This window comes from Corythoichthys intestinalis, chromosome 1 (assembly GCF_030265065.1).
Source record: "Corythoichthys intestinalis isolate RoL2023-P3 chromosome 1, ASM3026506v1, whole genome shotgun sequence".
Taxonomy (NCBI): Eukaryota; Metazoa; Chordata; class Actinopteri; order Syngnathiformes; family Syngnathidae; genus Corythoichthys; species Corythoichthys intestinalis.
In genome coordinates this window covers 22505289-22527462 of record NC_080395.1, presented here as the reverse complement: position 1 = coordinate 22527462, position 22174 = coordinate 22505289, and the positions used below count along the sequence as shown (strand labels likewise).

The 22174-nt window shown below is 38.7% G+C and overlaps 2 protein-coding genes across 6 annotated transcripts in view; both read right to left on the bottom strand.

Moving 5' to 3' along the window:
* Positions 1–6345, bottom strand: part of LOC130923441 (immunoglobulin-like domain-containing receptor 2) — a 29884-nt gene extending 23539 nt beyond the window's left edge. For 3 of the 5 annotated variants that reach the window (XM_057849161.1, XM_057849193.1, XM_057849186.1), the window contains exons 1-2: positions 6135–6344; positions 4271–4642 (exon numbers count right to left, since the gene is read on the bottom strand). In XM_057849161.1, the coding sequence (XP_057705144.1) occupies positions 4271–4642; positions 6135–6249 (487 nt within the window). In that variant the 5' untranslated portion in view covers positions 6250–6344. Of the gene's footprint in view, positions 1–4270; positions 4643–6134 lie in introns of all 5 variants that reach the window. The other 2 variants (XM_057849168.1, XM_057849177.1) reach the window with 1 other exon arrangement.
* Positions 6346–6631: 286 nt separating this feature from the next.
* Positions 6632–19541, bottom strand: LOC130923466 (cell surface A33 antigen-like). The gene is made up of 7 exons (XM_057849205.1): positions 19357–19541; positions 18838–19004; positions 11385–11601; positions 11145–11309; positions 10941–11057; positions 10733–10862; positions 6632–9367 (listed from the first exon to the last, which is right to left on the bottom strand). Exons 1-7 carry the CDS (start codon positions 19394–19396, stop codon positions 8806–8808), a joined length of 1398 nt encoding a protein of 465 aa, XP_057705188.1. The 5' UTR covers positions 19397–19541; the 3' UTR covers positions 6632–8805.
* Between the last annotated feature and the right edge of the window lie 2633 nt (positions 19542–22174).

The following is a 22174-nucleotide window of genomic DNA, read 5'->3' as shown; positions in this document are numbered from 1 at the left end:
AGTAAACTGCAGGGTTACTGTCTTGTTTACTAATGAATGGAGCTGAAGTAGGATGTCAAAAAAATGCTCAAAGGTTGTTTTGCAGCATTTAGCTGGTTCCTGCAAAGGACCAACTCTGTTTTTCAGTCTAACGCTCTCCCAGCTGAGCTATTTCGGCTCAAAAGGAGGACAGTAGACTGCAGGTTGAGTTGTTGTTTACCAGTGCAGTGAACGAGCAACCTTTAGATCTTCAATGTAACTAGAGCTGTCCTGACTAGTCGACATAGTCGACGTCATCGATGACGTAAATCCGTCGACGAGCACAACATCCCGTCGACGGTTAATGAAGGGTTAAAAAAATATATGCACGGAAAGTTCAGAATGTCGGATGCTCTGTATGCAAGCGGGGAAAGCGGCACAAAGCCAAAAAACCGCACCGGAGTGTCCAAAACATTATTTCAAAGAAACAAAGGAGCGTACACTCTTCCGTCCTGTCTCTTCAATGCCAGGCTTGGCTAAACGTCGGCCGTGAATAAACACCTCAAGCGCCGTAACCCAGTTTGTAATTTTGTTTTTTTGTTTTTTCATTTTTTGTACACCAGAGGGTGCTGTCGCCTTACTAAATAATAATGTTTCATTGACAATGGGCCTGTAAGCGCTATTAGTATTGTTCTTAATGCTAACTGAAAGGTTTATTTCATGTTATGGTTTATTTTATAGTATAGAAAATTATATAAGGTGAAAAGGTCATAAATATATACAGTATATACAGTGATTGCACTTAAGGGAGAGATTGTCAATGATAAGGTAATAAATTAAGGTAAAGGCAATTCATATAGGCAATTCATTGATATATAAATAAGGTTTAAAAGGAAAAAGGTGAAAAGTTTTCGTTAATTTCTAATTGTGTTGTTTTATTTGTGTGCACCGTAGCTTTTACAGTGTGATTACATCAAGGATGGAATAAAAGTTGTAAACCATCAGTTTAAGAGACCATCTTGCTACACTAGTTAATTCTATCAGCATTTCAACTCATTGTTTATTTGTGATTTATTATTGTTATTTACGTGTTTATTTGTACTTTAATAAATAATTTAAGTGTTCCAATATGTTTTTTGTGAATTGATAGGCGTCAACAAAAATTTCATTGCTAAATTAGAAAACAAAACAAAAAAAAAATTTTTTTTTTTAAATTAATAGATTAGTCGACTAATCGTAAAAATAGTCGGCTGACTAATCGGGAGAAAATTAGTAGTTTGGGACAGCCGTAAATGTAACAATCTTATAGCTCAGTTATTTCAGCTAACAAAAGAAAAAAAAAACGCAGGTGGACTTATGGTTCTTTCGTAAACGGTTCATTCGTGCAACATCAAATAAATGCTCAAAAACAGTTGTTGCAGATTTTTTGTTGAGTTCTGGAAAAGACACCTTCCCAGACGATGCCAAAACCCAGGATTAAACGAGGTACCTTTACACCTTCAGTCTAACGCTCGCCAGCTGAGTTATTTCGGCTCATAAGGAGATAAAGAAATTGGAAGTTGACTTCTGGTTTACTACTAAATAGACCTTAATTACAATCTCAAATGAATTTCTCAAAAGTTCTACAAAATTCAGCCCGTTCTAACAAAGCAGCAACTCAACTGTAATGCCGAAACCCGGGAGCTTTGGATCGTCTGTCTAACGCTCGCCTAGCTCAGCTATTTCATCTCATAAAAGGGCAAGAAACTACAGGCTGACTTATGGTTTACTAGTAAATTGATTTTTGGTGCAACATCGAATAAATGCTCAAAAAGTGTTTTCCAAATTATGGTTCTTTTCACTTTCTGGAAAAGACAGCTTCCTAGACAATCTCGAAACCTAGGATCAAACTAGGGACCTCTGGATCTATTAAATGGATCTTAAGTTGGATGTCAAATAAACGCTCAGAAGTTCTTCGGAAAATTTTCTCTGGTTCGTAAAAAAGGATCAAATCTCTCACACTGCTGAAGCCAATGACCATCAGATCTTCAGTCAAATGCAATCACACCTGAGCTATTTCAAATCAGAAACTGAAAATAAATGCAGGTTGACTTCTGGTTTAGCAATAAATGTATCTTATTTACAACAACAAATTTATGCTGAAAAGCTCTTCTCCAGGTTTTTGCTGGTTCCTGCAAAGGATAGACTCTATCACACTGCCAAAGCTGAATGTTTAGATGAGCTATTTTGGCATGGAGAGCGTATGTTGCAAGCGTCCAGTCCTACTCACAGCTCATTCACGTGAAGCAACCTAGCCCGCGGCAGCAATTACTTAGTTTAACATTAATTCAAGAATTGTACTTCTGTAATCAATTCTAACAAAACAAAATTTAAATAGAGGATATGTATAATCTAAGGATGTCATTATGTCCATTTTGTCAGGTATTGCTCCTAAAAGAGTATCAGAAAAGACTAAACAGAAAACATCTTTTACTTCTTCAACCTGTTGCCCTCTGGCAGGCGCTACAGGGCCATAACAGCCAAAACAGATTAAGAGACCGTTTCTTTCCGGGTACTGCTTAATCTGGGTACTGCATATGCAACAGTTGCACAGTTACATTATAGCAGTTATATTACAACTAGATCACCACTTGCTGCAGAACACCGTTTAAATCGTAGGATTTAAACGGGTAGCCCTTATGTGTGAAAGCAATTTCCCGGGTCGACTGTAGGGGTGTGACAAAATATCGAAATCGTGATATATCGTGATACTTTGTATCCCAGAAGGTTATCGATATGCTCCTGCCAAGAATCGAGATATCGTTTTAAAAAGGTGTCAATGTCTAAAAAAAAAAAAAAAATTTTAATGAACAAACAAGTTGCTACCTAAATCTTCCACCATAATAGTGTCTCAGTTAACTCTGAGGCTACATTGTCGGAGCTCGACGCCCAATCCATTTAGACTGGGAACGTTCATTCATTCAAAACCAGTGCATTCACAGTCATTCTGTCCGATTTTCAGGGCATTTACAGGTCACTTGCTGTTCGTTTTAGGCCATTTACAGATCATTTTCTGTTGAGTTTGAGTCACTGCCTATTCATTTGGGTGATTCCCAGGTCATTTCCTGTTCTGTAACTCAAAATAAACAGGAAGAGACCCATAAAATACCCCAAAATCAACAGGAAGTAACTGAAAATGAACAGGTAAATGACCTTAAATGGCCCAAAATTACCTCATTGCCTGGCATTGGCTGCCACTACCGGCCATAGACGTTCAATCCGTTTGAAGTGGGAGGGACATTCGTTCATTCGCTGCCACCCTCCCAGTTCAAATGGATTGAACGTCAACTAGTGATAAACTCATTCCAATTCACAGCAGAAGCTTGTTTTTCTGTTTATTAGTTGTTTGTAGAATATCCAAGACTGATTTCCTGACCAACGTATTGATAATCGTTGTATCGCCATATCGTCAGATCATCGTTATCGTGAGCTTTGTATTGCAAATCGTATCGTATCGTGAGGTACCAAGAGGTTCCCACCCCGAGTCGACTGACACGTAAATTACGCGGACATTTTACAGGTCTTGTCTTAGTATCACGACCAGGACTTTCCCAGGACGAGGCATGAGTGAAGGCAGGGGTTAAATTCACGGGTAACAGCACGAAGGCTCATGACGTAAATATCAAGGCGGGCCAATTGTCATTTCCTCTTTCTTCGCAGTAAGCCCAAAAGCAGTAAACAAACATCGCAAATTATCAACATGGCAAACTGGAAATAGTAAAATCAAACTTAAAAAAAATAACGAAATTAAATTGCTACTGGATCGTAAAGCCGAAGAAGAGGGTCCATCGTCCATCTTTGGAAATCTGTGGTTTATTTTGTTGCCGATGCCGATCAAAAAAGACGTAATGTCCGGGTTATAAAATCGCGCCAGAACCCACCCCCTCCCCCCGCACAGGGAGCGCAGAGTCGGTGTCTGTGAAAGCCTCCAACCAACGTTATTCCCAGGATATCTCTTATTCTCTTTATTTCTAATCTGTGTACACTGTAACCTGTGTTTTTACATTAGCCTTATTGTACTTTCGTCTTAAAGATATAAAATAGTCTTTTGAGTTTTAAATCTTTCTATTTTATTCTATTCTATTTTAATTCTGAGGACAACTTTTACAATCGGTGCCATTGAAAGCGATAGAAGTCTAACACATTTTGAATGGGAGAGTTACAGCCAGCTCTATCGGTCACAATGGATTTGATATATATCACCATCAAGGGAACTGAAACATGATTTTGTACCTAACATTTGGTATGATTCCTTCAAAAAATGGGTCCTTACTGTTGATGATGGAAACATCTCTGTTCTTGTAGTACTCAGACAGCGTGATGGAAGATCCCGAAACGGAGGCCACTGTGCGCACCGTACGACTGCTGTCAGAGCAGTCCAGGTAACTCGCTTTCTTCCCATTCTCGTGACCTCCTCCTCCCAACAACCCCGCTCCTCCCAAGCCAGCGCTCAGGCTTTCGGAGAAGCCAAAAGAATCCCGGGTGCGGTCCCGGCAATACGACTTGTAGACCCACTGCACTATGGGTGTTTGGGTGGACACGCTGTTGAAATTGCAGGGCAACACCACCGACTGAAACAGCATGGCGTACTTCTTCTCATCTCTTACTAACACATGAACTCCACAACACTGCTCCGGGAGGAGACCTGTGGAAGAACACAAGCAAGGTTGAGTATTTTTCTAGAAACAGTTTTATCAGCACTGCTATTGTTTTGGAGCCGGTGAAGCTGCAGGCATTGGCTTCACGTGATGAGTTCAGGAGCCTGTGAAGATATACACCACCCCCACACATCCACACCCGCTAACATCTGTGAAAACACGAGGTCCAAGGATCAGGTGTTTGAGGGCGTGCATGCAGTTGCTTCTCCTGTCTCCGCTGACTTGCGTTCATATCATCTTGAGCAGGTTCATTTCAGCGTTCCTGACTTTGTGGCTTTTTCAGCCAATTTCTACAGGCTTGTTTATCTTTACTATGATTATTTTCATGCATAAGAATTTCAGAAACTGATGCATGTTGTTCTCCATTAGAGGTTCCACTGTATTGGACTCCAAGGCAACAGTTTGTACTTCGTCCAGAGATTCCAGACTATAAAAGTCAAGCATACAAAAGAAGTACATTGGAGCCTAACAACCTAGTTACAACACTTTACTTTTCAAGGTACATTGTGGTACTGTGAAAAATGGGAGTAGAATATCCCTGACAACGGGCTTGTATTTTCCGCTTTCTTAAACCATTTCAGTGACATTTTAGCACCGAAGAAACATTTTGGGACAAAACAGGCTCAAGTTAGAAATCCCGCTGATGTTTTCTCTTGACTTCTAGGAAGTGCAGCAACAAAGACAGAGGACTTATTCTCCTAGGATCAAGGACAGTCTCGGGCAACCCACGCTTTATTACTTTTTTAGAACAAAATCCCCCCCTGAAGAGAACATATAAACAGAACAGGGAGTAGGGGGGTTCCTGTTGGAATATTAGAAGAGGGTGTGGCGTTTGCTGTCTTGACTCGAATCCTTGAATAATTGACTGTAAAGATACAGGTATAAATTTTAAAATCATTCAGTTTTAGCAGTTTTCACTATTTTGATCATGCAGAGGAGTGGAGGAATGTCTAAAGCTACTTACTACAAATTCCAAGTTTGTAGACAAAATTTGTGAGTTTCCATTTTCATACTATTAGGAGTTTTATCAATTTTTTATTAAATTGATCAACTCCAGCTGGATTTGTTGTCTTTTGGTATTGATCTTGCTGGTACAAAAACAGCAAATGATGGATTTTTCAGCAGAGATGCTTTCCAAATTTTTCATTAGAAGTCTTAAAAAAAAAAAAAAAATGAGGTCCTGGCTATTGTCTAGCAAACCTCTTTTAATCCACAACCCCCCAACTCGGATTATTCACTCATGACTTGGTTTTAACAGTCAACTACAGAACTTGTTGCACATAAAAAACTTCTTTCAACACCTTCTACTTAACTTTCAAATTACTGAGCGCTAGTAAAAATGACACTTTTCAATGGCACTTATCATCAAAAGCATTTGGACTGAAATGATTGTATTATTTCATCTTTAAAACGAGTTAGTGCATTAACCCTCTTAACGGTACACGAACATGAACCTGCTCTTTTTTTTTGTCCACCTACCTGCCAAAAAAGCCACTGAAATCCACCATTTCGGTATGAAAATCATATTCCAGACACTAGAGATGAATTTTAGTTCGTCCAAGTGGACATTGCGCTCTCTTCTCTTTCGTTTCATTCTGAAATTAACTTTAATTTGCTGTCCAATGTTCGAACGTAGCGGTCTGAATTTTACTGAGGCACGTAACGGGTCAGAGCGTCAATGTAAACATTTCTTTCCGCGAAGGATTTTCACAATAAGAACGCTACGGACATGCTTCCTGTCACCAACTTCTTTTCAGGATAAAATTAAAGCTTTATGTCACTAATAGTAAACAGACACCGTTGCGGAATCGATAATTCCATTAGGTAACATCTAAAACATTTTTGGGATGATACAATTCTCTTAATTTTGTTATTCCACTACCAATTTACTGCTTTAATTGTACTATTTTCCTCTAAGGTGCAGCATCGCCCTCTACTGTCTACACAGTCCAGTGAACCATGTTTTAAAAATCTCATCCTAATTTTATTTCATAAAATTGAAGATGGAATGCCATTTACCTAGTTTTACAAAACTGCAACACATCACGGCATCATGTGGAGATTAGACATTTGATTACCTAAAAGCAGATAACAAAAAATATTGGGCTAGTAGCAGGGGTCCCTAACAGAAGGTAACATATACAGTTTAAAGTACATAAACAACACAACGTATTGTAAATTGTAACTCAACAAACAGTGTACAATATAATATAAACCCATCAAAAATTACGGTGCAGGAGGACATTTACCAAACTTGAGTGAACAGCAATAAAATTACACTCACATACATATAAAACAACCTGCGCTCGTGACAGATTTGTGACAGAAGCATTCATTGCTTAAAAAAACAAACAAACAAACAAAAACATCAACCTAGAGTTATAATAAAACAAAAAACAAAATATACATTACATAATTGTTTAAAACTTTTGTTCTTGTGTTTTAGCTACTAGTTGATACTAGCTATCTGGAAGTGACTCGAGTATTTCAAAGAAAAAGTTAAAAATGGAAGCAGGAACAATAGAGAAATGTCTATATAGCCATTGACAGGATATTAAACACGTGGAGGTAGAAAACACGAGTAGCTGCTTATATTAAGATGGGTTTGAAGACGTAAAATAAAAAATTTACATCAAGATGACATTTTTAGAATTTAAAGTAGAAATTTACAAAATTTAGACAGACATAAGAAACGGGCAAATGAGAGTTTCCACAAATTCCATATGAAGAACGAGGAACATTATAAACTGTGGATACTTGCTACTGTTTACGACATAAACACACTGGTGGAAAAACAATCATTCCGCTCTGCAGCCTGTTACCTATTACAAATGTTGCTGTTCATACTACAGTTATTGACATGCAATGGTAAGTTTGATTAACTTCATCCTAAAAACATAGCCAACACTATTGATTGCATGCATCATTGGTGATTTTCATGCGTGCCTATGTTGTTGTTTTTTTAGCATGCTAGGACGGGCTCATTGACTCCCATTAGCTTAGCCACTCCGGAGCCCTTAAAGCAGACATGTCCAAAGTCCGGCCCGGGGGCCAAATGCTGCCCGTAATCAAATTTCATCCAGCCCCCAGTCTCTGTCATAAATTCAATAACGTCTGGCCCGCACACAGACTTAATGAATTGGTCAGAAGCACTGCTACCAGCGTATTAAGTAGCTTACACACTAAATGCTGCTCCTCATTTACCCACTAAAAGGCAGCAGCACTCTAAGCAACATTAACCCCTTGTGACCTTTTACTTACAATTTTCTAAAATGGCGATAATCAACACAAAAAAAAAAGAAAGTTGACTGCGTTGGCCGACACTTCAAGGATAGGTGGAAATTTGACTATTTCTTCACTAAAATATGCAACAACTGTGTCTGCCTCATTTGCAAAGAGACAGTCGCTGTTTTTAAAGAGTTCAATGTGAGGCAATAGTACCAAACAAGACACACTGACATGTATGACAAAATTAAAGGGAAGATACACAGCGAGAAATTTAAGCAACTTGAAGTTTGCTCGCAAGAGCCCGAGAGTCAAAAGAGAACGCCACACAGGCTAGTTGCGAGATTGTTGAAATTATTTTTAAAAATTATAAAGCAAATGTGACACACAAAATGGCTTGCTAAAATTTGCCTAAAAATATTGTTCTACGTAAAGGACGTCAGCCAAAGTCGGCCCCCCCACATTTTTACCACACCAAATCTGGCCCCCTTTGCAAAAAGTTTGGACACCCCTGTCTTAAAGTAATGAATAACAAACTAACTGCACAGAATTTGTTGAAATCAACTCAACCGACTAATTAAACACCCGCTAACTCGAAGATTAAGCCTAATGTCAAAAATTCTGAACTTCCCATTGAGGAACTGTCAATGGCAGCAGGATAAGAGTGCCCTACATGACAAGTGTCTTAAAATTTTAGACTCTTTTTTGTCGATTTTTTGTTTGTTTGCTTGTTTTTTAGAAATCAAAATCAGAGATACTAGCACAGTTTTGCTAAATTGCAGGTGTTATAGCACCTTCACACCACGATGCCATCTCCTGACCTCGTTTGTACGCAGTTCCTACTGCGCAAAAAACTGCGCAAAAAAAAAAAAGGTTGTGGTGGGGTATAAAAAAAAATTAGTTGATGATCAATAATTTGGGGGTCTCAGTCGTCTCTTCGGTCGGGGGACCTCTCCCGAGCATCGTAAGGTTCATCGTAGCGATTGTCATCACGGTAGCGCTCTCTGCTTCTCTCATTGTCCTCATCGTAGCGGTCTCTGTACTTATCGCGGGTATCGGTACGGTTGTGGCGGTCATCGTTGTAGCGCTCATGGCGGTCTCTGTTTTTATCATGTGCATCTGAATAGTCACTGCGCCGGTCATCGTAGTCGCTACGACGGTCATCGTAGTCCCTGCGCCGGTCGTCGTAGTCCCTGCGCCGGTCGTCATAGTCACTGCGGCGGTCGTCATAGTCCCTGCGCCGGTCGTCGTAGTCACTGCGGCGATCATCGTAGTCGCTGCGCCGGTCGTTGTAGTCGCTGCGGCGGTCGTCATAGTCGTTACGGCGGCCGTCAGGATCCCTGCGGGGGCTTTGGTCGCGCCGTTCTTCGTCCCCGTCTCGAAGAGGGGCCCTCACTCTGTACTCGTCCTCATCGTCGATGTATCTGTCGGCTGACCTCTCGGGTCCATTACTGTCCAATACTTTGTCGGGCCTTTCATCGGGAACTCTGAAATGTGAAAGCAACAATGCAGCTTTACACTCTACGTGAAAGTTAACACAGAAATATGAAAGCACCTTCTAGTTCAGGGGTCCCCAACGACCGGACCACGGACCGGTACCGGTCCGTGCCGCATTTGGTACCGGGCCGTGCAGAAATAATAAATAATTTATTAACGACTGCATTCTGGCCGATTGAATTTGGCCTGTGCCGCTTAACACACCAATATCCCTGTCTACTCTAGATATACAACTACACGATAGGAGGTCGTCATAGAAATGCATTGATTGGAGTGTTAGCAGTACATCTTGTTTTGTATATCTATGTGCCGTTGGCCTCAATAATAACGTATGACGTAGGTCGTCGCCCATCACATTTGTCACCGGAAATAATTAGCCTCCACACTAGAATGACTGAAAAACAGATGTCTTTGGACAGTTTTTTTTACGGGGAAAAGGGCACCTGACGAGCCAGAAGATGAGCCTACAACCTCGAAAGAAAACAAAATCTATGCTACTTCCCAATCACTAAAGGAGTGGATTCGTGACCCGTATGTGAATAAACCCGAGTGATTCGAGCATGTCTGTGCAACAGAAACATGAGCTTGTAGAGATCGCAAATGACGGCAACCTTAAATATACATTTGAGACAATAACTCTACCGAGGTTCTGGATTAAAGTCATTTCGGAATATCCTGAAATCGCTAGAAGACCACCAAAAACTGTGCTACAATTTCCAACCTCGTATCTTTGTGAAGCGGGCTTCTCTCAAGCTCCCATCTCGGGACCATCTTGTCTCAACGAAACAAGTTCACTGATTCAGCGGGTGAGTTGTATTTTCCCTGCACCTAACACGACGGGGCTAAAAACTAATATTATTTTATATTTACTGTATTTTTCTGCCGCACATTGCCGGTGTTCTGACAAATTTGGCATGCACATAATGTTAGAAATTACCGTGAATGCAGAGATTCCAAAGTACACACTACAAACTTTCTTTAAAGAAAGGAATTTTAACTTACTTTTGCCATGTTAGCTGCACACAACAACTGCACGCAGCTCTCTCACTTAACAACTTCGCTGTGTCGTTAAGCATTAATTTACGCCATTTTCGTGTTGCACATGTATGTTTATGATATAAATAGTTTTTTAGAACCGTTGGATAACACTGAGAGTCCAACTGAATATAAAAGAGGGCTTTTTTCATCGCCACAAAAGCTTCGGGAGCAAACTTTTATAAGGGTGAAAAATTTGACAGTACACTGGTCCGTGAAAAAAAGACCCAAATCACACCGGTCCGTGGTGCAAAAAAGTTTGGGGACCCCTGCTCTAGTTCCTTGGGTTTCATCCTGTGTGTACATGAACAAAACTTTACCCCATTGCATATTCCTCCTCCTCCTCCTTCTTCTTGCGGCAACAGCAACAATAGATGACGACGACGAGTATGATCAACGCCGCCACCACTCCCGCAATTATTCCTGCTGTGGAGCCGATGTTCATGGAAGCTACACAGACAGGAGACCAATGAGTGATGGATTGATTACAAAAAAAGTATTGGTTTGGAGAAATTTGAAATTTCCTACGTGGCAAGACCGCGAGGGTGATGTTGCAGCTGGCAGATCGGATCTTGTTACTGGATGTGCAGGTGTAATATCCTGATGTCTCTTTAGTGATATTGAATAGAGACAGAATCCCGCCCTCTGACAGACAAAAATCACAATTAAGTTTCTGCGATACATTTACAGCATCTATAATTGAAAAGCATCTATATTTGATATTAAACATACTGCTAGTGGTCCTAGGATCTTTCACGTGGGGCATTCTTTGCGTATTAAGACTCTTCCACTCATACTGAGGAGGTGGCGAGCCCTCCTCTGAGTGACAGGTCAGGTTGATGTTCCGCCCATATTCGGCCTTCCCTTGGATTTGACAAATGGGTGTAGAAGGAGCCACTAAAACAACACAAGGACAGCAATCAATGTTCAGTATGTACCATAATTAACGCTCAATCCAGTGAGAAATGTTACCTAGAACCACCAAGCGGGCAGAGTCGTATAGCGTTCCCTCAGTGTCACCCGGAATTTGGACACGGCACTCAAATTCTTTGTTGTCAGCGAGTGTGATAGAGGCAATTTTCAGGTTTGCCTTTCCACTTGCCAGGTCCACATCCATGGACACTTTGTTTTTGTAGTCTTTTCTGACGTCTGACAATGCGCCAGCCGAGTAATAGGTGGCGATGACTTTCTGTTCAAATGAACAACATTGGAATGGTTAAAGCGCTCTGCTCCGTGCTGGACATATGTGTCTACTGTCCACCTTGCTTCGTTTTAGAAATGAATGTGTTGGGGTCACATGATAAATTTTCATGTTTAAACATGATTAGTTTTATGTCGTAATGCGATCGGTTTTACTTTAGCAAAACAAAACAATGCAGTTCCTACGAGTTGTGTTCACTGACCGAGTTACAAGCTATGCAACTACACTACAGTTCGACAATTGTGTAGCGAGATAAAGCCAGCAATTAAAAAAGGTACATATTGTATTTACCTCCATCACAATTTCGTTTTTTTACCCAATCCACTGCCAAAGTGAAATTTATTATGTTAAAATGTGAACTTTGATGCGTAAAAGTGTAAGTTTTGACGCCTGGAAACAAGTATTTTGTCAAGTTACGTGAACTTGGTCATGTTAAAACATTAAATTTGTACTGTTAAAATGTTAAAATTGTCGCATTAAAACGTGAAATTTGTCACGTTAAAATTTGAAATTTGTTGGGTTAAAATGTGAAATTTGTCTCATTAAAATGTAAAACTTGTTACCTTACAATGTGAAATTTAGCATATTAAAATGTGAAATTTGTCATTTTCTACTGTATCTGAACATTATTAGTGTATAATGTCAACATTACCAATTTAACCCCTTCAGACCTGAGCATGCTGCTGAAGGACATGACGAGTTTGTGTCTCTAAACCAATAAATACAGTGAATTTAGTTGCGATTGCTACTTCTGAGGAGCTGGTTGGAAGAAACTTTACCCATCGAAATCAAATCATGAGGTTTGGCACGCCCTCTTTGCTATTTTTGGTTCTTTGAAAATGGCTGACTAATTGCAACTTCAAGAAGGATAACGTAAAGTGCTCAGTTCTCATCAAAAACACATTAACATTAAAAGTAATCAATAAAAGCATGAAATATCCCGAACTAAAAAAAAATGCGCTTTGTTCTGATGTGATGCGGATCTGAAAGGGGTTAAAACATCAAATTCAACACTGAAAGGTGACAGCTTTTTACAATTTTGTAGTTTTCTACTGGAATTTGTAGTATTTCAGAATCAAGGGTGTAGGTTTGGTCTCAACATTGGTAGGGACGGTGTAACATTTGAATATGAACCTTTGAATTGATACGCTAAATGAATAATGCAAAATAAATATGTATTGATTTATAGTAACTTCCATGTATAACTGTTCAGGTGATAATCTGAGATATCCAAGGACCGATCTTCATCTGAGGCACACGAGACTACCCCAAACCAAAGTACTCTCATGAAATTCTGACGTGTGATTTCTTTCACAGATTTTTTTCCCATGTCTGTTCATGTTCACGTCAGTGTCCCCCTGAAGTGGACCCAATCTTGGATAGCTCTCCATTTTTTTTGGTTTGTTTTTAATAAAGGGACTTGCACTCTTAAGTCACTGCATTGCATTACTGTAATGCACATGATGCAAAACAAAGATCCAAATGAGGGACGGCTAGCTTGACTTTGTTTTTCTTTGTGGAGGCTGGCCTGACTGCAGTAGTTCTGCAGGTTAGTATGTCCAAACAGTTTAACTTTATGCTAACTCTTATGCTAGTCTGACTTTCTTTAGCAAAATTAGTGGTATTTCCCCCACTTCCGCAACATTGACATATTTTTACATTAGCTGCTGGCTGAAAAAAACACTTCTAATATCCCTCCTTTTCGTGGGGGTGGAAGAGGTGGGTTAAGTCAAGTCCAGGAGTGGGTAGTAACGCGTTATATTCACTCAGTTACATTTACTTGAGTAACTTTTTCTAGAAAAATGTAATTCTTAGAGTAGTTTTACCACACAATACTTTTTACTTTTACTTGAGTAGGTTTGTGAAGAAACGCTAGTCTTATTCCACTACTTTGGCCTACACTACAGTGGTTACATTTTTCGTCTTCATTCTACATATTGACTTTATTATTGCCAGAGATGCCAACAGTGGCAGTCTCACTTTCACCAATGAGACATCGAAACAACCACATGACTTCATTATACCAATCAGAGTAAACAATGTTTTTTTTGTCCACGAGAGGGCACTCGCGCTCTTTGTTTCATATTGTTGTTCTGGTCTGAATTGGAGGATTCTTTGTCATTACTTTGGCCTAATATTAAGGGTGTAACGGTACATGTATTTGTATTGAACCGTTTCGGTACGTGGTGCTCGGTTCGGAACGGAGGCGTACCGAACGAGTTTCTGACGTAATGTAACTCTTACTTTTCAAGGCTTCATTGTGGGTTTCTTTGTGTAGATTATATTTAGTCCGTCTTCTCTATTATAATGAGGACCAACATGGTAGGACAGTATACAGTAATTACCCAGAAACGTCAACGGCGTGACAACGTGGCTGCCGCGAGAACGCAGTGAAATGCGGGCGTTAAAGTCAATCAGCCAATGGACACCAGTCGCAGTGCGGCCGCGTGTTAGATGCATCCCAGAAGCGGCTCAACACGACGCACGCGAAAAGAACGGCAGAGTTTATTATTTGAGGCGAGACGAGACCCTCCTGCGTCAATACTACTACTGGTAGCTAGGATCGGGCAGACAGGAAGTCACTCGTGTAAAAATACGGTGGATCCGGTCGATTTTCAAACTAATATGCAATCGTAACCCACTTTTTGAGTCCATCAGATCTCTTGAGTGGTAGATCGGGGCACAGTTGACTTGTCTTTGTTGATTTACTGCCGTCTTGTCTGCTATAATAATAACCAACACGGCCCCGTGTTCAATACAAAACCCTCCTACCACAACAAAACAAGTAGGAACTAATATTCACATAGGAACTAAAGTTATACAACATAAAATATACAATATAAATGAATACTACATCACATTTGTAAAATATAAACACATAATAAAATAAATAATAGCCCATATAAATAAATTGAAATGAGCTAAAACACCTGTAATTAAATAATAAGAATAATACACAGATCCTGCTTACACAATTAAATTGATTAATTTCTGTGTGGCGCTTTAACTTGAGAAAATCCACCAATAAAGCTTTTGAAAACCATTCATAAGGAAAAAAAAAAAAAAGATTCATTGAGGCATTTCATTTGTAAAATACTATGGGGAGAGATTTGTTTCAAAAATATTCTCACAAATACATCTGTGAAATATTTTTTGTAGATGCACAAATATATCCAAGATTTTCACATGTATTTTCGAGAGCCACAAATATATTTGTGAGTTTCAAATGTGTTTTTGTATTCCACAAATATATCCATGAGTTTTACATGTGTTTTTTTATGTTGTGCGTGCACAAACCCATCAAAAGAGATCACATACTGACACCAAGTGGGTGACATTACACCGGGCAACAGATAAACAGGTGTCTTGGGTCCGTTGGCCATTCGTTTTTCCTTCTAATTTTGGAAAACAAGACCAGTTCCATTTTTTGTTTTCATGTGTGTTAACAAAAAAATTGAGAAATGAATCATCTCCCGTTTCCCAATTAAAAACTGCTAATTCAATAACGGAAACGAGCCTTAATCCATCTTTCCAATAACATTTTTTTTTTTTTTTTTTTTTAATGAAGTCGAAAAACAAAATACATCCAATATTTTTTTATTAACAAAAAAAAAAAAAAAAACTGAAATATGAAGAATCAACAATGCAAACTAGTGATGCACGATAATACATTTTTCAACCGATACCGATGATTTCCTCCTCGTTCCAACTGATAACCGATAATGTCAAGCCGATAATTCTATTCAAAGATTTATGTAAAATTTTAAAGTATGCACAAGGGAAAACATTACTGTGCAAAACTATAATTTATTGCTCTTTTTTCAACATCAAATGTGAACAAATAGTCTAAATAAAGACAGATTGTCTGACATTGTGTAATGGTAAACTTTTGGCAACAATTACTTACAGAGTAAATACCTAAGTTGCACAAAAATGCCTTAAAAAGTAAGCCATTCCTAACAAAAAACATTACAACACTGCAAAAACACACCTCCTTCAAACTAGTTAAATTCCCTTGTTTTCAGTGTAAAGCCATTGGAAATAAGTGAAATTATCTGCCAACGCTTCAAGAGTATTTCACTCAGATTTCTTGAAGAAAAATAGCTAGCTGAAAATAATCTTAACAGCCTTATTTTAAACAATAAATTATTAGACTTAATCCTAAAAAAAAAAAAAACATGTCAGAAATGTTCTTAATTCAAGAATAGGTATGGTTCAAACCATTTGAAAGCAATTTTTTCATGATTTAGGTGAAGAATGACCAATTTTTTTTAGATGTATGGGCTTAATAAGAACAAATGGCAATATTTACTTCAAGGGTCGGTTGCCAAAGGCCTTACACTCACAAGGGATTCACACGATTACTGGGTTCTAGATCACAGAGTTGATTTGAGTACACCCTACCCCTCCCAATCACTTAGCTTTGAGACTTCCCCACCCCTCCCCTTCTTTCCCTGGTCAACAGGCCCCCCACATGGTGTCAACCGGAAATACATCTAGCTCACGATAGCACCAACATATGCATAGTTAGTGTAGGCATTCAATGTATTTCTTGTTATTGTTTGTGTTTCGTTTCTTTCTTGTGTTTCTTTTCTTCTGTTCCCTCATAACCCCTTCCTGTTCGCTGCATTGTCATAATAGTATAATTTTCAGAAGTGGACAAAACTGCTTCGGTTGCGCACATTTGGAGGCTAAATCAAGTATATAATTATCGGATTGCATTATCGGTTGAATTTTTCAAAAATCTGGATTATCTGTGTGTCGTCATAATTGCCATTATCGGCCGATAATTATTGGTAACCGATATTATCGTGCATCTTTAATACAAACCAAAAACAACACAAACACAAATATGGCAGGGGGCAGAAACATTTCAAACATTACAAATCAGAGACAAAAAAAAAACAAAACAATGAATAATGCTGTAATCAATTATTCACAAAGTTTTTCAAATATTGTTTTTTCCACTTTTAGATTTGATTTTTTTTAAAAACAGATTTATGTTGCACACACTCTCATTATGAAAGGGAATTATTTGATTTTTTTAAAAACAGATTTATGTAGCACACACTCTCGTTATGAAAGCGAGATAATAAAAAAATTAATATACATTTGTGGAGGTAGAATTTCGATAGCAAAATGAGAAGATTAATAATAAAAACACTAATTCTTGCGATTCTTATAGAAACAAAAAATGACATTTTCCCATATGCAAACGGAAAAAGAGCAGGTACAAAAAAGGTGCTGAACTGTCTCTGTATGATTTCCACAGAAAAAAAAAACAGTTTGTCTCAATGTCCCGCTTGAATTTTTTCATATAGTGGTTTGCAGGACAGTATCTATGGATAATTTTGAAAGCGACTTCTTTGACCTTACTTGTCAATGGAAACATATTGGGGATAGTCCATACCTTAGACCAAATCAGGGCCGGCCCAGGCCATTTGGGGGCCCAAAGCAAAATAACGCCAAGGGGCCCATAGCGGCTGCATAGTCTGCGTATAGGCTGGGCTGGCCCTGGACCAAATGATATCTCCAACAAATTGACAAACGGCCAAAAGGTACACGGACCGTCTTGATAGTTCTTGAAGTTTGGGAATCATACCTTTATGGTCTATGCGCTAAATACTGCCACCTATCGGGTGGAAGCGGAGGTGTTTTGAGACACGTGAAAATTGTCGACTTGTGTGTGAGAAAATCTTGGTCAAATATCGAGTGACGTTTGTCTCAAAAATAAATGCGCGTGTTCGCTGTTAAAAACACAGCTCCAACAATTCACAAGCAAAATTGAATACTTAAAAAATGTCAAGTTATGGTAATTGCACGCACATCATTAAAAAACACATGTGAAATTTGCAGAAGTATTTGTGGATTTGAAAAATACATGTGGAAAACAAGGAGGACGTATTTGTAGATCTGAAAAACACATGTGAAAATGACTAATGTATTTGTGAGAATCGCGGATATATTTGTGGATTACAAAAACACATGCGAAACTCACGAATATATTTGTGGATCTCGAAAATACATGTGAAAATCTTGGCTATATTTGTGCATCAATCAAAAATATGTGTGAATCGCGGATGTATATGTGAGAATATTTTTTAGACAAATCTCTCCCCATAATATACATGTTAAAATCTGTGTCATTGGGATTCTTTTTCTCTTTAGCACAGATTTCTTTTTTCTTCTTTCTTTCAGAAAGAAAGCTGACCAATACGCGGGGTCTGAAAGACAAATTGTTGTTGGATTATCTTTAAATACCCGCTACTTTATGAGCAGATTTCTAGCTTTGTATAGTCTAATGTTCCTATTGTTGAAAGCACAAAGGTGTGTAATAAACAACTAGCACATTTATATTTTGCATTTTGATTTTGTTTTCTTACTGTACCGAAAATGAAACGAACCGTGACCTCAAAACCGAGGTACGTACCGAGCCGAGATTTTTGTGTACCGTTACACCCCTACCTAATATAGTCATGTAATGGGTTATAATAATGATATAGTATAGTAATAATAACAACAGTTCATATCAATCAAAATGTGCTGAGGAAAAAATATATACCATGATTTAAAAAACAAACATTGTAAGCAGTTAATAACAATGTTACTCATTACTTGAGTATTATTTTCAACTTTTTTTTACTTGTATTTGAATATTTTTTTTGATGACTACTTTTACTTGAGTAATATTATTTAGAAGCAAAGCTACTCTTCCTGTGGGGGGGGGGGGGGGGGGCATTCAACAAATGAAAAGGGATAAATGTAAGTCTGAACATAATGAAAAAAATGATTCACTTACTAATGGTAAGGTCTGTTCTATCCTTACAACAAATGAGAACACAATCTAATTTACAGTACCTATATCACTGAACTCATATAATGCAAATAAGGTTGCTTAAAAGTTGGTAGGGACAATTTGAGCATCCTTAAAAATTGGTAGTGTTATGTCCCTACCGTCCCTATGCAAACCTACGCCCTTGTTCAGAATAAAGACGGGATGTTTTACATGAATGACTTGAACTGATGTCTAATAACAATATATAAAGTAAAAATACTTATATACTAATATAAATTATAAAAATGACATGCAATGTTTTTAGAACAAAATGAAAGGATACAAAAATGGAGTTAGGTCTGACAGTTAAAAGCAGAAAAAGATAGAAATGGTCTCTTCTTGTTGCTATGACAAACAGAAACAAATATCTAGCTGGACAAAAACCAAACCTCATCAGCGTTAGTTTCTAGTCCTTCCACAGACCATGTGACGACAACAAGTGGCGGCTTGGTAAACGTGGACTGAAAAGAGCACGGCAAGGTTACGTTGTCACCTCTGGCGTACTCGTACAGATCCTTGTCAATGCTCACTTGGAGGGCACCAACCCCCACCATCACTGCAATGATACCAACAGAGTCGATAGATTCAGTCATTTGAATGACTGAATTGAACAGCACTGCTACAAAATTGTGAATTCCTTATTAGGTGGTGATTTTGTCTAGCTGTTGGGCGTATCCCCATCTCATTGTCAGATATGTGTTAAAACTTCAAATTGAGAGTGACAATCACACAGATTGAATCTGAACTTTAAACAAAATATAAGGTTGTATAAATCCAGATAATTTGATTAGTGTAGTAACCACACAATAAACACATTACATGAGCGATACCTTTGAGAAAGAGCGCAAACAGGTGTGGCCCCCAGAAAAAAAAAAAGAAAGAGCATCTGCCATTCTGCCATAACTTACTTAAACAGAGAAGAACGGAGCTGAAAATCCTCATCTCCATGGCCTGGATTTTGAACTGAACTGCGACCTTCTGTGTTCTGTACTAGTTATAATTGGTAACACAAGAACCGCGTTGAAACCTGTCGTTGTCAACCTCCGAGCCACTTCAGCATGAGCTCCACTATTAACAGACAGCTCTTTTGAGCCAATCACAGTCACGCTCGCTCTATGGGTAACATTCTTGGCCCACCCACCAGACCTGTCTTGACTTGTTTACGGCTTTATTGTTGAGAGCTGTGGCTTGGAAACAAAGTTCCCTTTATATTTGATAGTTTGAGTTATTATGTTTAAGTCAAATGTTTGATAAAAATGAACATTCACCAAATTCAGGTAATCGTAATGTTGAGAATGTGGGGCATGTGTAAACTGGCAAGTGGGTGGTGCGTTAAAACAAATGTTTCAACCACAAGAGGAACCTGTCAGACTGGTTGGATGACAAGATGACCTCTGGGGTTTTGTGTTTTTTTTAAAAAACGGAAGTGGCAAACATGGACACACAGTGAGTATATGTACAAGTCGGGATAATTACATCGTTCACTACCATCGATATCAGTAGACGTCCAATCCATTTTGACCGGAAAGGCCCCCCCCAGTTCAAATGGATTTGGACATCTATCCCCATCAATGGAATCTAATGTGTATGAAGCTTCATATTTTGTATGAGTAAGAGATTTTTTGGCACCAGCAGGCGAGTTTTTGTGTGAGAAGTTACTTGGTGAATATAAAGTTTTTTGGTGCGTGTGAGAGTTTTGAGCATGAGAGGTTTTTGTTGTGTGACAGCAGTGTTGTTTTCGTCAACAAAGACGATAACGAAAATATTTCGTTGATTAACATTTTTTTTGTGACGATGACGTGACAGGCTAAAAATGTGGCTTGTGAGACTAGAACATAACGAGACGAGTGACAGTTTTCGTCTTATGAGACGAAAATGCGACATAGTTTCTGTCGTATTTTCACAATGCGCGACATTTTCATATTGTACTTGGAGTTCGTCAGCTTGCCTTGTAGCAGTGTTTGGGTCGTGTCACTCATGTGAGATGTGCTACGCGGCCTGGGCCTCTTCCTCACTCTCCTCACTGGAGTTCAGGATGTGTTTCAAACTAGACTAAGCTCCATTTTGCTTGTTTCGAAACACATACCATGGTAAGATGTGTTTTCTTATCTTGGCAAGAAAGAATATGCAATGTTGCTTTAGCCTTTAAAGGTCTGTGCCCGGTGATTATCACACACTAAATGTAACTCGTCGCGTGCGTTAGCATAGCATTCACATTAGCATCAACTTTAGCATGACGAGCATCCTCTTAAATGCCCGGACAGCTTTTTTTTTTTTTTTTTTTTTTACATACACTTTGTGGTTCGTGAGCAAGCAATTAAAGATTCTGAGCGAGCAATAATATATTTTGAGCACATAGAATAATATTGAGCAATAAAAAATGTACTCTGGGCTCCATAATTGTGGTTTAATCCACTCAATAGGGAATGGGACGTACTACGTCATTGTTTGGACGCGCCTCCATGCTGGCAATATGATTCACTTCCGGGCCGGCAGAGTCAATGCGGATTGTAACGTGTGGTAGTGCTAAGCTAACTCTTTCGGTGTTTTAGAAAGAAAATATGGGTGCTTATTGTTGCGTTACCGGGTGCAACAGCGTCTTCTACGACAAAAAAAGGGGTTAGGAAAAATGGACTCACTTTTCACCGTTTTCCTGCATGGAGGACCAAATATCAGATCATGAAGGTACGACGGATGGCTGGATTGCAGCGGTTCGTCGGAAAAGCATTTATGATCATATTTCTGCTGGAATGAGAGTGTGTTCCTGTCATCTCTACTCTTGTAAGTTGAACGCTTTATCCACTTTTGGTTTCAATACGTTTTTGTTTTTTTACACCGTTGTGTAAATCTGCCTTGGTAGCAATGCTCGCCTACTACGACTCACCTACCTGTTATGTTCCTAGGTAAACCTGCTGACAACACATCCCGATTGGTCACCATCTCTCCTTTTGGATCATTTGACAAAGAAAATTTGTTCAATGGAGTGGTTCCATTTGTCCTGTGTCGGACTCAAACAAGCCCCTGCAGCAGACGCCATCTGGGTCTGCCCTTCTCGTCGATGAACTGCGGGCTTTTAACTTGTGAAAATGCAAGAACTTTAATGCACATATTTATTCTGCCTGGCTATTTAACTATGGCCAGTGACGTATTATTATTATTATTATTATTTTTAAACCACTTTGACAAAGACACGTTTCATTGTAATGTTGAATTTATATATTCTATTATTATTTTTAAATTATAATATTCTTATTTGCACTTATGGAGACTTTAGACCAGGGGTCCCCAAACTACGGCCCGCGGGCCGGATACGGCCCGCAGCCACATTTGGTCCGGCCCCCTGAACAAAACAAAAAAAAAAATTGTACAAAAAAAAAAAAAAAAAAATTTTTTTTTTTTTTTTTTTTTTTCCAATAGAGTTATTTATGTCCTGGCTTTTTTCTGTGAAGAACTGAGCAATGGTTATTTGGTTATTATCTATTTAATTAATACAGTATTATTAATTATATTATATTATATTATATTATATTATATTATATTATATTATATTATATTATATTATATTATATTATATTATATTATATTATATTATATTCAGGGGTGCACATAAGTGGTCCGCACATGCGTACTGGACGTAGACAAACGCGCTGGCCCTCAACGGCTTCCATACGCTTTTGGGTACCGATGGCTGACCACTCTATTTGCGGCGGACACGAGAAAATAACT